We start from the raw sequence: 13162 nt of genomic DNA on the forward strand, positions 1-13162 counted from the left end.
CCATTACACATGTGATTTCGATACTCACAAAGGATAACACAGATCAACTTTGATCTTTCAAATGGAACCAATGAATTCCACATAAAATTGTGCCAAAATTAAACTCCAAAGCCATTTTTCTTACTCCATGACAGTGTGTTGGGTATTGAAATTCCGTTTGACAAAGTCAATCTTAATCTTGCTCATTTAAGAAAAGTCGTGCAAGCCCTTATTTTCATATGTAGTCGATATGGAATTTATCCGTTACCAGGGTGGAGTTGATGCATTTTTCGTGTATTTTCAAGGTCAACTAGTATGCCTATCAAATTAGGTTGAATTGCCATGCTAAGCATGTTTTGTGGTGAACGTGCCCATTCACTCCACTATATATATATATATATTTTTTTTTTTTAAATTTATTTTATTTTATTTTATTTTATTTTTTTATTTTTTTAACTAAGAGATCAAATCCACTCAAAATGTAGTAGGCTCAAAATGCATTCCATTACAGCAAAACAGTTGAATTTGAATCCATCCAAACTCAAATCTCTTTATACCATTTTTTCTCACCAACTCCAACGTTTGTGTCTACACAACCATTTCTTGAATGCATGCTCAATTTCTTGATATCTTCGGATGTGTTCGGTGCAAGTACCTTTTTTCTCTCGCTAAACCTGTCCAATATTGTCTAATCCAGCCTACCAAACATGCCCTCAATTTTCGACCTGGAGGGGCGCAGTCCATGTACTTTCAGATTCCATGGGTTCAATGATGACGACTCCACCATCCGATAACCCTAAGGCAAACTGGTTTGCCTTTTGTGGATGAGCGGCAACCACCAGTGGATATACACGAGTTCTGCATCCACCATAACAAAAATCAAATTAAGCACCCTTGACATGAGTGAATGTCACACACACACAAAGTTGGATCACTGATGCTGAAGAACATGAATTCTGCCAGAATTTATGACAAATTGGCGAAGTAAATTACACTTTTTGCTCGTTGTCAAGAAAGGTAAAAATGCAGTTAAGCTCCATTTCGTTTTAGATTTATAAAAAATAAAATTCAGGAAAATATGTATTGGTATAGAAGGATTTTGTCCAGACTTTCCATCCCCTTTAACAGAACTAGATAGTCCTTTTGTCCGAAATTGCCAAAACTAATTAATTTTCTTGAGACATTTTTGTCAGCGAGACTTTACTATGGACACGTGCAGTTTTGCAAACATTGACTGGAGAAAGAGATGTGACTAAAAACCATGAATAATGCAACTAAATCATTGATACAGAATTGATTTTTTTATAAATTGTTGGTTGGGTCAAACGGATTCAACTATCAAGTACCTGATATGCTGTGGAAGGTAAGCAGAGGGATCAATCTCAAATCTTGGAACGAGATCTGAAGCACCGAGTATCAGAACAATTCCATCCCTCATGACAGTGTATAACAATTCAGCATCACAAGAAAATGCAGCATGGGCAATCCGTGCACAGAAGTTTCCAACGACCCACTGAAATTATAGCATACGTAAATTGTAAAGTCACGTGTATGACAGCATCGAAGCACTTCTCTTCTAAACGTGTCAAAGAGAGGAAGAGACCTGCTTAACACACTGTAGTTTTGTTGTTTCGTATATTGCAAGTTGAGTCTCATGTACAGCAAGAAAGTGTCTTTCATCCTTGTCAAATTGGACATGAGTCTCCGATAGTTCTGAAGGTAACCAACCGGAGGAAATCTCTAAAAATGTGTTGTTCTTTTTCTCCCACGTGATTGAATCCCATACAACAATCTGCAGAATAATGGAGGAAAAATAGATTATTTAAATATGTTTACGACAACAATCTTAAAGTTGGCAACCTCGAAAAAGTCGATCAATTGTATCTCTCTACGTCAAGATTGATTTTATTTTCAAACTTGGAAAATGTAGTATTCATAGAACTGTATGGTATAATAAACAAGATTTTAGTTTCTTTTTTCTTAGTTCATACAATCTAGTACTATACAATTCTCCCTACCAAGCAAGCCAATAGCGTCTAAATAATATATATTTGACAACCTGAGTTCATTTAAGCTGGTAAATAAATTATTATACTTGAAAACATTTATTGATTCACATTCAAAGGAGGAATCTGGCTGTCCTTCTGCACGATCAACCAATAGAATATATAGAATACCAACCTGAGCATCCAATCCAGAAGAGACAAGTACATTTAACACGGTTGAGAAAGAAAGGCTGCTAATTCTCTTAGAATGGCCCTTAAGCTTATTTGTCAACTGCAAAATGAAGGCAATGGCTAAATGCTGCACATTTCTTCTTAATCTTTCTAACTCTAATATAAGTGAATGTTGGACACATATATCATACCTCGTCCACACGGACATTATAGATGAGAATTGTTGAATCATCCATACCAATAGCGATTATGTTGTTATCAGGCGGATAGAAAACAATACATGTTGCTGCAGGTGGGGATTGCATGAAACTTCTCATTCTCTACAGTAATCGAGCAAATTGGAAATGGTAGGTTAGTTATTTCTATATGTCGAGCATCCTAAAGTTCAATGATATGAGAGCTCTAAGTTAGGTGCTACCCTGTGAATTGAACATAGAACATTTTGCCAATCTTTCACAAGCATCCAAAGCAGCTACAACTTTTAGTATTACCTTAAAAATCAACATGTTGAACAAAGAAACCATCTTTCCAGATGCTGAGACAACATAAGAATCATTCTTGGACAAACAAAAGCACGGTGAGACTAAGTCGATGTTACTTTCGGGAAGGTCATTGATCATCAGCAACCCACTCTTTGGTTGCCACAGTTGAGGGACACACTTTGTAGTTGCCTGTTGCAGCAAATACTCAGTTACTCTTTAAACAATGACTGGCTGATCAAATCGAAGATACATATATACAAGCACTTGCATAGGTGCAGAGAGAGAGAGAGAGAGAGAGAGGCTCAAAATGCATTCCATTACAGCAAAACAGTTGAATTTGAATCTATCCAAACTCAAATCTCTTTATACCATTTTTTCTCACCAACTCCAACGTTTGTGTCTACACAACCAGTTCTTGAATGCATGCTCAATTTCTTGATATCTTCAGACGTGTTCGGTGCAAGTACCTTTTTTCTCTCGCTAAACCTGTCCAATATTGTCTAATCCAGCCTACCAAACATGCCCTCAATTTTCGATCTGGAGGGGCGCAGTCCATGTACTTTCAGATTCCATGGGTTCAATGATGACGACTCCACCATCCGATAACCCTAAGGCAAACTGGTTTGCCTTTTGTGGATGAGCGGCAACCACCAGTGGATATACACGAGTTCTGCATCCACCATAACAAAAATCAAATTAAGCACCCTTGACATGAGTGAATGTCACACACACACAAAGTTGGATCACTGATGCTGAAGAACATGAATTCTGCCAGAATTTATGACAAATTGGCGAAGTAAATTACACTTTTTGCTCGTTGTCAAGAAAGGTAAAAATGCAGTTAAGCTCCATTTCGTTTTAGATTTATAAAAAATAAAATTCAGGAAAATATGTATTGGTATAGAAGGATTTTGTCCAGACTTTCCATCCCCTTTAACAGAACTAGATAGTCCTTTTGTCCGAAATTGCCAAAACTAATTAATTTTCTTGAGACATTTTTGTCAGCGAGACTTTACTATGGACACGTGCAGTTTTGCAAACATTGACTGGAGAAAGAGATGTGACTAAAAACCATGAATAATGCAACTAAATCATTGATACAGAATTGATTTTTTTATAAATTGTTGGTTGGGTCAAACGGATTCAACTATCAAGTACCTGATATGCTGTGGAAGGTAAGCAGAGGGATCAATCTCAAATCTTGGAACGAGATCTGAAGCACCGAGTATCAGAACAATTCCATCCCTCATGACAGTGTATAACAATTCAGCATCACAAGAAAATGCAGCATGGGCAATCCGTGCACAGAAGTTTCCAACGACCCACTGAAATTATAGCATACGTAAATTGTAAAGTCACGTGTATGACAGCATCGAAGCACTTCTCTTCTAAACGTGTCAAAGAGAGGAAGAGACCTGCTTAACACACTGTAGTTTTGTTGTTTCGTATATTGCAAGTTGAGTCTCATGTACAGCAAGAAAGTGTCTTTCATCCTTGTCAAATTGGACATGAGTCTCCGATAGTTCTGAAGGTAACCAACCGGAGGAAATCTCTAAAAATGTGTTGTTCTTTTTCTCCCACGTGATTGAATCCCATACAACAATCTGCAGAATAATGGAGGAAAAATAGATTATTTAAATATGTTTACGACAACAATCTTAAAGTTGGCAACCTCGAAAAAGTCGATCAATTGTATCTCTCTACGTCAAGATTGATTTTATTTTCAAACTTGGAAAATGTAGTATTCATAGAACTGTATGGTATAATAAACAAGATTTTAGTTTCTTTTTTCTTAGTTCATACAATCTAGTACTATACAATTCTCCCTACCAAGCAAGCCAATAGCGTCTAAATAATATATATTTGACAACCTGAGTTCATTTAAGCTGGTAAATAAATTATTATACTTGAAAACATTTATTGATTCACATTCAAAGGAGGAATCTGGCTGTCCTTCTGCACGATCAACCAATAGAATATATAGAATACCAACCTGAGCATCCAATCCAGAAGAGACAAGTACATTTAACACGGTTGAGAAAGAAAGGCTGCTAATTCTCTTAGAATGGCCCTTAAGCTTATTTGTCAACTGCAAAATGAAGGCAATGGCTAAATGCTGCACATTTCTTCTTAATCTTTCTAACTCTAATATAAGTGAATGTTGGACACATATATCATACCTCGTCCACACGGACATTATAGATGAGAATTGTTGAATCATCCATACCAATAGCGATTATGTTGTTATCAGGCGGATAGAAAACAATACATGTTGCTGCAGGTGGGGATTGCATGAAACTTCTCATTCTCTACAGTAATCGAGCAAATTGGAAATGGTAGGTTAGTTATTTCTATATGTCGAGCATCCTAAAGTTCAATGATATGAGAGCTCTAAGTTAGGTGCTACCCTGTGAATTGAACATAGAACATTTTGCCAATCTTTCACAAGCATCCAAAGCAGCTACAACTTTTAGTATTACCTTAAAAATCAACATGTTGAACAAAGAAACCATCTTTCCAGATGCTGAGACAACATAAGAATCATTCTTGGACAAACAAAAGCACGGTGAGACTAAGTCGATGTTACTTTCGGGAAGGTCATTGATCATCAGCAACCCACTCTTTGGTTGCCACAGTTGAGGGACACACTTTGTAGTTGCCTGTAGCAGCGAATACTCAGTTACTCTTTAAACAATGACTGGCTGATCAAATCGAAGATACATATATACAAGCACTTGCATAGGTGCAGAGAGAGAGAGAGAGAGAGAGAGATTAATAATAAGTGAATATACCTTTCCGCTAGAGAGAGAGAGAGAGAGAGAGGGAGGGAGGGAGATTAATAATAAGTGAATATACCTTTCCGCTCAAATTAGAATCATTTTTTGACCACCTCCAAAGTAGATGAATCCCATCTTCTGCCAATGCCAAAATGCCATTACCTGCATGAGTGTATAACAACCTCCGAATCTGCAATCATCAAATGTGATGCTATAAGTAACTCTCTTCTTATCTCTCTTTCCCCCCCTTTTTCCCAAAGGATACAAGTGAGGAGGAAACAAAGCAGTTCGAAAAGATGAAATAGTCCGATCCTCAATTAAACAAACGTTTTCATATTCTGAAGAAAAGTTAGAGCAATTTATGGTCAAGAATAATTATAATATTCCACTGCCACATTTGGTCTTCATATAGATAGATATATGACTCATGGTGAGATTGCTTAAAAATACATTTTATGCTATAATTATTTATGAAATCACTAAGCAAAAAGTATTTCCCACTTAGTCCTCAATCCAAGATATGGAAAGGGAGAAAAATATAGGCTACTACAATGTGAGTCGCTATCCAGATCATCCAATTCTATGATGCTCGGATTTGGGTACTAGTATCGGGTACGGGTACGTATTCTTTTATTTTCTAAAATGTACAATACGGGGACATCGCTAAAAAGAGTCCAAATTTTAAACACGAGGTACGTCTTTGTATGTCTTTCAAGTTTCAATTTTTTTTATTAACCCAATATGTCATTTTGAATGGATCAAAATCAATTATTCAAAAAAAAAAGGAAATGAGTATTAAATAAGAGGTTAAGATGAATAAAATAAAATTTTGGAGTTTAATTTTTATTTATGGGAAGTTCATTACTAAATGTTATATAAAATAGAAAATGATGAACTTGATTGCAATTTGGACTTAGTAGAGCAGTAAGTAACATACATGGAACCTGTTTTTTATACAAACAAAATCCTAAACCATCGATACAAAAAGAGAAAGAAGGAAAAAAAAAGGAAGAAAAGGGAAAGAAAAAAGAAAGAAGAAGGGAAAACCTAGAAAATTTTTATTTATGGGAAGTTCATTACTAAATGTTATATAAAATAGAAAATGATGAACTTGATTGCAATTTGGACTTAGTAGAGCAGTAAGTAACATACATGGAACCTGTTTTTTATACAAACAAAATTCTAAACCATCGATACAAAAAGAGAAAGAAGGAAAAAAAAAGGAAGAAAAGGGAAAGAAAAAAGAAAGAAGAAGGGAAAACCTAGCGTCGTCGCCTTTCTCTACCCTCTCGGAGCCGGCACTAAGTTTATTGAGAGTGGGAATGGGAAAGAAAATGAGAAAAAAAAGAAGAAAGAATAAGAAGCAGCAAAAACGGCGAAATATCCGGTTGAAATTTAGAGAATCCGACACATATCTCATAGCCATACCCATGTTGTATCGTGTCCAACACAGGTATTCCGACCATTTCGAAAAGTCCGAGCATCAGAGATTCAATTAACATAGGTATGAAGATAAACACAGTGCAAATACTTTATACTGAGCAAGGCATGCATCTTTTATACTAATTATAGCACTCAAAAAGTATCATCTTCGATTTCACAATAATAAGTGTTGATAATGAATGGTAGAAGAAATAGTGATGATGAATTGAAGTACTTTGTTCATACACTTAAAGGCTGAGAATTTGATTCCCCCTTGTGCAAATAGAGACTTTAGGTAACTAGTATATTAATATGAGGTCTTTTCAGTTACCTTTTTTGTCTCGACTTTGGAAGTGAGTTGCAAGGAACGACAACGTGAGACCTCGACGATTTTAGAAATGTTCTGCATCTCCAATTTGTTACCCTGCTCCACAGACTTTTCATTTTCCAAATTACCTGGAGCTTTGTCCTGTGATAAGCAATCAATTTTCTATATGTAAACTACACTGTTTCCAATCTAAAATGCTGGAGTCTAAAGGTGTGTTAGGTAAGGTGGGCTTTAAAGATTAGACAGTACTAGTGAAGAAAAAAGAGTCTAAAATCTTTTACATAGTATTCAGTCCTGTCCAATACTGCCCACCATACATGCTCTAGAGGTACAAATTCCATTTTGTAATATGATACTAATGAGATCTTTAAAACTGCAAATGACATTTTGTAATATGATACTAATGAGATCTTTAAAACTGCAAATGAGCGAAAGTGCAAAATAGAACGAACTCTTTGAGGACCACTTGCCACAGGGACATCTCCTTGTGCGATTCTAGTTTTAGCAGGAAGAGGAATCGAATCAACAGCAAGCTGTACCGAATAATAAAAGTAAGTAGTAGTACTTTTCTGCAGAAGAAAAACTGTAGAAGGATTTAGATGCTGACCTTTTTCGAGGACTTCGATAGGAATTCAGAGGAATCACTGGAAACAAAGGTAAAAGTTTGAAGCAACTGATGGCCACGATGGTTGGCCAAGATTTTGATTCTATTGTGATCTGAGAAAACAGCCAATAGAGTGCCTTCCTTGTTGAAGCAAATATATGGGCTTGCCTTGAATATCAGAATAGAGGCAGACAAGAACATCAAATAACCATTTTGTTCGGGTATTAAGCCAATGATATTTGAAGATAGAGCATGACTTTGGTACATGGTATTGGACACTAGTACTCTATAGTAAATTTTGTTTCTTCTCTATTGGTGTCCAATCCAGTATACCAAACATGAAATATAAGTTATAACTTGCAAGATAAGTAGAATAATTCAACAGTAATGAAGCACATACTGGTAAACCTCCATCTGCATCAATGACTGCCAAAATATCTGCATTGTCCATGTCCCAAACTTTGATCACATGCTCATCACCAGCGGCTAAGAACTTATTATTGCTTGTATCAAATTGAACCTGCCCTGATGCAAGTTGACAAAGTCCGCGGTAGTTCCTCATAACAAAACCTTCACTCTGATTCCATTCAACTAAATACGACCCTCCATCTTTATTAGTCCCACATGAGAAAAGCCTAGCAAGGATTAAAACAACTCAGTTTGGATAGGACAATATTAATACAGTAAAGTTGTCCAGTCCTAATCACCTTTTACCATCAGTACTATAAGACATTCTCGTGGGACATAAACCAGGAGCAGCATATGTAATCCTTGATCCCATATTGTCAAACAACCATGCTTTCATCTGACCACTTGTTGATATCGAAAACACGAACTGAGACACAAGGAAATTACATTTGAGGTCTTGAGACACGTTTGAATATGTTACTTGTAACCGACTTTAAACACAAAAGAATTATATAAAGTTAAAAACAAACTTCTAAATATATGAACATTTTTTAGGCTTAGCCAAACATGCACATTACCTAGAGATGAATTAAAACAATAAAAAAATAAAGTGGCAACAGCATCAATTGAATTCTTACATGAATATTTTCGTTCTCATGAGGGCATAAAGAGTATACAGGAGCTCCATGACCTTCAAACGTAAACTGTTTGGCACCAGTCACAGTATCCCACACCTTGCACCAGCAACAACATAATTTGTTGATTTCCGAAAGATATATTTCAACTACTTAAAACACAAAAACCAACCTGAATCAACTTATCATCACCGCAGCTTATGGCAACAAGTTTGTTGTATGGTTTAGCGAATGCCAGATCATTTACACTGCCATCATGTGCATCAATCTGAGAAGTGAAAGTCAACATCAGAAGGAAACCAGGAACTCCAAATTATGAGTAAAATAAAAGCTATTAAACTCTACCTCCAAATGTTTTTCAGTGTAATTTTCGCTATAGTGGTAAGAATATAACTGCACTAGATTTTTGGAGTACGCAATGCCTGATATTAACAATGAAACTCAGGTTTAAAACAAGCACTACAAACAAGTAGATAACAGGAATCAAAGTCCTTTTAATAGTTGTTGACTTCACCAAATAGTAATCCATCTGGGCTCCACAGAATACGATTGACAGAAATGTGTGGGTTATTCACCATATCCTCCTGAATGAAGAGTGGTAGAAATTACAATATCAGACAATTTACTTGTTACCAAAAGTGAGAGTATAATGGAAAAGAATGGATATACCAAAAACATTGCCGAGATTGTTTTTACTTCCCAAACCATAAATTGCCTCGTGAACAACTTCTTTGCCGAAGTAACATTCCACAGTTCTATGCCTCCGGTATTATTTCCAACTAAAAGAAATAAATAAGCAGTATTTAATGAGTTTCAAGAAACAAAATATTTAAGCAAGATATGAAATAGCACTCCAACATCTTTCCCAGAATAGATCAACCTAATAGAAGAGTCTGTTGAACAGGGTGAAAATCTATGCTGGATGGAGAAGAGCCCATATCTAAAACTCGTTCAACAGTCGCAGGAACGTCATAAGGTGTTTCCTTTATGGGTGACACTACCTGCATATGCATAAAACACATTTAAGGAAAATCATTTTTGAGAAGAAAATCCCCTTAGTTTACTTGTATCATGGAAAGGAAGGCACATAAGATGTCGCTAACATATATGGTTCCTCACATAAAGATTAATCACCTCATTCAAAGTCACCGTAGACCTTATCTTAGAGGTATCACCAAAATCTGTATTCCCATCCAGAGATTCTGCTGCCAAACTCATTATATAGAATGTGGTCAAACACAATATAAATGAAACAGATGACACTTAAATACTAGGTAAAATTCAGTAACTACCTTGGTTGGTTAGATTTCTAAGATTCATGGTTCCATCAGAAATTGCAGATTCCGTCACTGTGGATGAATTACAAGTTGGCTTGGCTGAGACAGGTAATATAGACTCTGGCATGGGTGTGGAGGGCTGAACAGAATATCAAATCAAGCATTAGAAGAGAAACAGCTGCAGGTATCCATAAAGAAATGGATCAGGTTACAAGGACAGGGCATAAGATAATAAGATAAATTGTTTTTCAGCTAAAATCTTACCGACGGATTTCCCTCATTTAATTGATCCTGTAAATGTAAATGATCTGGTCCTGGACACTTATGATCCGTAAATAGAGTGTCAATATGAGGCTGCGGATGAGGATGTGTACAATGAAGGTGCTGCCAGTTCAAACTGTATGTTGTGAAATAAAATCGGTTGCTCCAGGATCATAAATGGGTCGGGTATACAAACTTAACATAAAGAATTAACCAGAATAGCAAATAGCTAATTGCTTCAGCTGATAAAAACAGGCGTTGATTTTCAAATAACATATTAAACATGGAAAAGGAAAAGAAATACCTCTGGTTGATCAAACGTCTTAACCTCGACTTATTAATTTGAGGGAATTTTGTTCTTCCCCGGAGAAGGGGATTTGCCTCAATGACGATGGTGAGTTCGTTCATCATCTGTTTTCTAGCAGACATTGTATCTCCATATGAGGAGAGTGAACCATGCTCCCTATTAATTCATCACGTACTTTGTGTTACTTGTAAAATAGTGTACTACATCCAAAACTCGGCATATTTACGACTCTTAAAAGTACATCACACACCTGAAGTCATCTAATGTAAGAAGCTGAGTGATTTCTTTGTAGAGTTCTTTGTTTGATTGGGCAAAAACTTTGAGATCTTTGCGAAGGATGTCTAAAGCCACTGCATGATCATGCCTATCCAAAATTTTTATATGCATACATGAATGACCGCATGAAATTCACAAAACAATAACTCAAAATGGTTCATTAAACCATGAACTTACTTGTCCAGTGCCTCGAGAAACTTTTGCTTCCTAATCTCAAAATAAATCTTTGTCGAGTACTTGTTGTCTTCAACTCCTGTGAAACTCAAAAGATATTTCTCAGACTCCTCCCAGTTCCCATTCAGCACCAGGTCTTCAAAATATTTCATGTCGAAGAAATAACCCGTCTCCTGCTCAAGCCTGTTTGAGAATTTGCAAGATAAGTTGGTGATATCAACTGAAATCCGGTCGAAAAGACAGATATTATAACTCACATGTGAGCAGTCCTCTTGAGGTTTTCCTCATTACAGAACTGTAAGATCAAGAAGATAAGGTCTTTGCTTAGAGACATCGCCGTAGTAACACTTTCCTTTCTGCAAAACCTTAATATAATTATTAGACAGCAAACAAACCTTTAAGTTCACGATAATATGCGTACCATAAATTCAGTCTGTTAAATACACACTTATGGTAAAACACTAGTGCATCTCTACAAATCACCATTCAATTCATACGAAAACATTAGAAGTACTGAAATTGTTTATTTACGCATTGAGCATTTGGAAAATGTCTTTCTCTACAAATCACCATTCAATTCATACGAAAACAATAGAAGTACTGAAATTGCTTATTTAAGCATTGAGCATTTGGAAAATGTCTTTTGGGGAACGGTTGCAAAACTTCTGAATCAATGACCAGAATAATTTGTCATTTATTAAGGCCTAATCCCTACCTCTAAAAGCAACTGAAAACGATTGTTCACATAGATTTATAGTAGCTAACAAACTCAATGTGACAGCTAGATCGACTAGCAGCTCTAGGTTTCACTATATCTCTCTGTCTCGCAGAAAATGCCCCCTGAAAATCCTTCGAATATCATAGACATTAGGGTGATCTATTACAAATATGGAATATTCAACATAATCCATCAAAATTCGAGAAAAAAACTCGGGTGGAGAAAAAGGACATGTACTTGGAATCAAATGATAATGGAGTTTTCACTAGATCTCTCTCTATCTTTTAGTCTTTGAGGATCAGTATGAATTGAATTTTCAAAATGATATGCAAAACAAAAAAGCAGAAAAGGGTATTTATACAACTTAGAATTGTCATTGAACAATATTGAGGAAATTGAGTTCCCAAGAATAAATCCAAAGCCATATGCGTAAAAGAGACGCATATGTACATTGATGCACACGTATAAAGATGCACATACGTGTCTATACATACATATATAGAAGACTCAAGGACTATAGCAAAATAATTAAGCACGTAAGAACAATTGAATTCCAGTTGATTGATTAGGAATTTTGAAATAAAAAATTCAGAAAAATTGGGAAATAAAACTTGCAACTGTAATTATACTCGAAATAATTAAAATCAGTAAAATTAAAATCCATATGAAGCCCACGATACCAATTGAGTAAAGTAAAGTTAAAAAAGGTATTAAATCAATCTTAAGCAATTTAAAATAAGCTGGAAAAAAATTATAATTAGAATACATGCAGATTCAAGAAACCCTCTTCATCACAGCATCAAATGAATCGAGAGATAAAGATCATATACAAAGATCAACAACCCAGCTGCAAATTAAAGGGTTTTAATTCTTTCGTATCCTTGATTTCATCGGTTAAAATAAAAAAAAGGAAAGAAAGTAAAAAACAGTAAAAGAAAAGAAGCAAAAATGGAGTTGAAATGCTTACCTTTTTACTGGAAAAGGAAAAGACTGAACTGAATACAAAGTTCTTTCCATCTGTATACTGAGAAAATGCTTGGTCTATATAGAAAACGATGCTTCCAATGTGATAAGAAACTCTACTTATCTGATAAGTTGGTGTCACGTCGGGTGTGTGTGGAGACTGATTAATGCAGAAATCTCTGTCTTAGTCAACGTTTTTCCTGTTGAAATAACGTTAACAATTGCCCCCCTGCATGAAAAATATATTAAAAAAAACAAATAATTTTTAACTGATAAATGATAATTATTAATTAGGAGTAACACTTCTTAATAATACTCACATATTGATATAGCAAGACCGTTGAAAATCTTGTATAGTACAAGGAATTGTAAAT

General features: G+C 35.6%; 2 protein-coding genes across 5 annotated transcripts; both read right to left on the bottom strand.

Moving 5' to 3' along the window:
* Positions 1 to 443: 443 nt before the first annotated feature.
* LOC111408381 (topless-related protein 1-like) lies at positions 444 to 3063 on the bottom strand. Its single transcript, XM_023038146.1, has 7 exons — positions 3021 to 3063; positions 2648 to 2856; positions 2348 to 2476; positions 2161 to 2256; positions 1583 to 1771; positions 1326 to 1492; positions 444 to 837 (listed from the first exon to the last, which is right to left on the bottom strand). Exons 1-7 carry the CDS (start codon positions 3061 to 3063, stop codon positions 693 to 695), a joined length of 978 nt encoding a protein of 325 aa, XP_022893914.1. The 3' UTR covers positions 444 to 692.
* On the bottom strand, positions 2937 to 12891 carry LOC111407451 (protein TPR3-like). Of its 4 annotated transcripts, none has more exons than XM_023036927.1 (26): positions 12793 to 12891; positions 11365 to 11463; positions 11111 to 11290; positions 10908 to 11021; positions 10655 to 10813; positions 10354 to 10486; positions 10105 to 10228; positions 9947 to 10017; positions 9693 to 9813; positions 9482 to 9591; positions 9327 to 9396; positions 9158 to 9234; positions 8985 to 9080; positions 8816 to 8911; positions 8477 to 8604; positions 8170 to 8404; positions 7773 to 7937; positions 7618 to 7698; positions 7169 to 7306; positions 5495 to 5605; positions 5119 to 5298; positions 4819 to 4947; positions 4632 to 4727; positions 4054 to 4242; positions 3797 to 3963; positions 2937 to 3308 (listed from the first exon to the last, which is right to left on the bottom strand). In XM_023036927.1, exons 1-26 carry the CDS (start codon positions 12840 to 12842, stop codon positions 3164 to 3166), a joined length of 3264 nt encoding a protein of 1087 aa, XP_022892695.1. In that variant the 5' UTR covers positions 12843 to 12891; the 3' UTR covers positions 2937 to 3163. The 4 variants fall into 4 exon arrangements, with proteins under 4 accessions (XP_022892695.1, XP_022892694.1, XP_022892693.1 ...); XM_023036926.1 differs by having other exon boundaries at positions 9947 to 10014; positions 11365 to 11472; positions 12793 to 12857; XM_023036925.1 differs by having other exon boundaries at positions 11365 to 11472; positions 12793 to 12857.
* Between the last annotated feature and the right edge of the window lie 271 nt (positions 12892 to 13162).

This window comes from Olea europaea, chromosome 13 (genome assembly GCF_002742605.1).
Source record: "Olea europaea var. sylvestris chromosome 13, O_europaea_v1, whole genome shotgun sequence".
Classification (NCBI taxonomy): Eukaryota; Viridiplantae; Streptophyta; class Magnoliopsida; order Lamiales; family Oleaceae; genus Olea; species Olea europaea.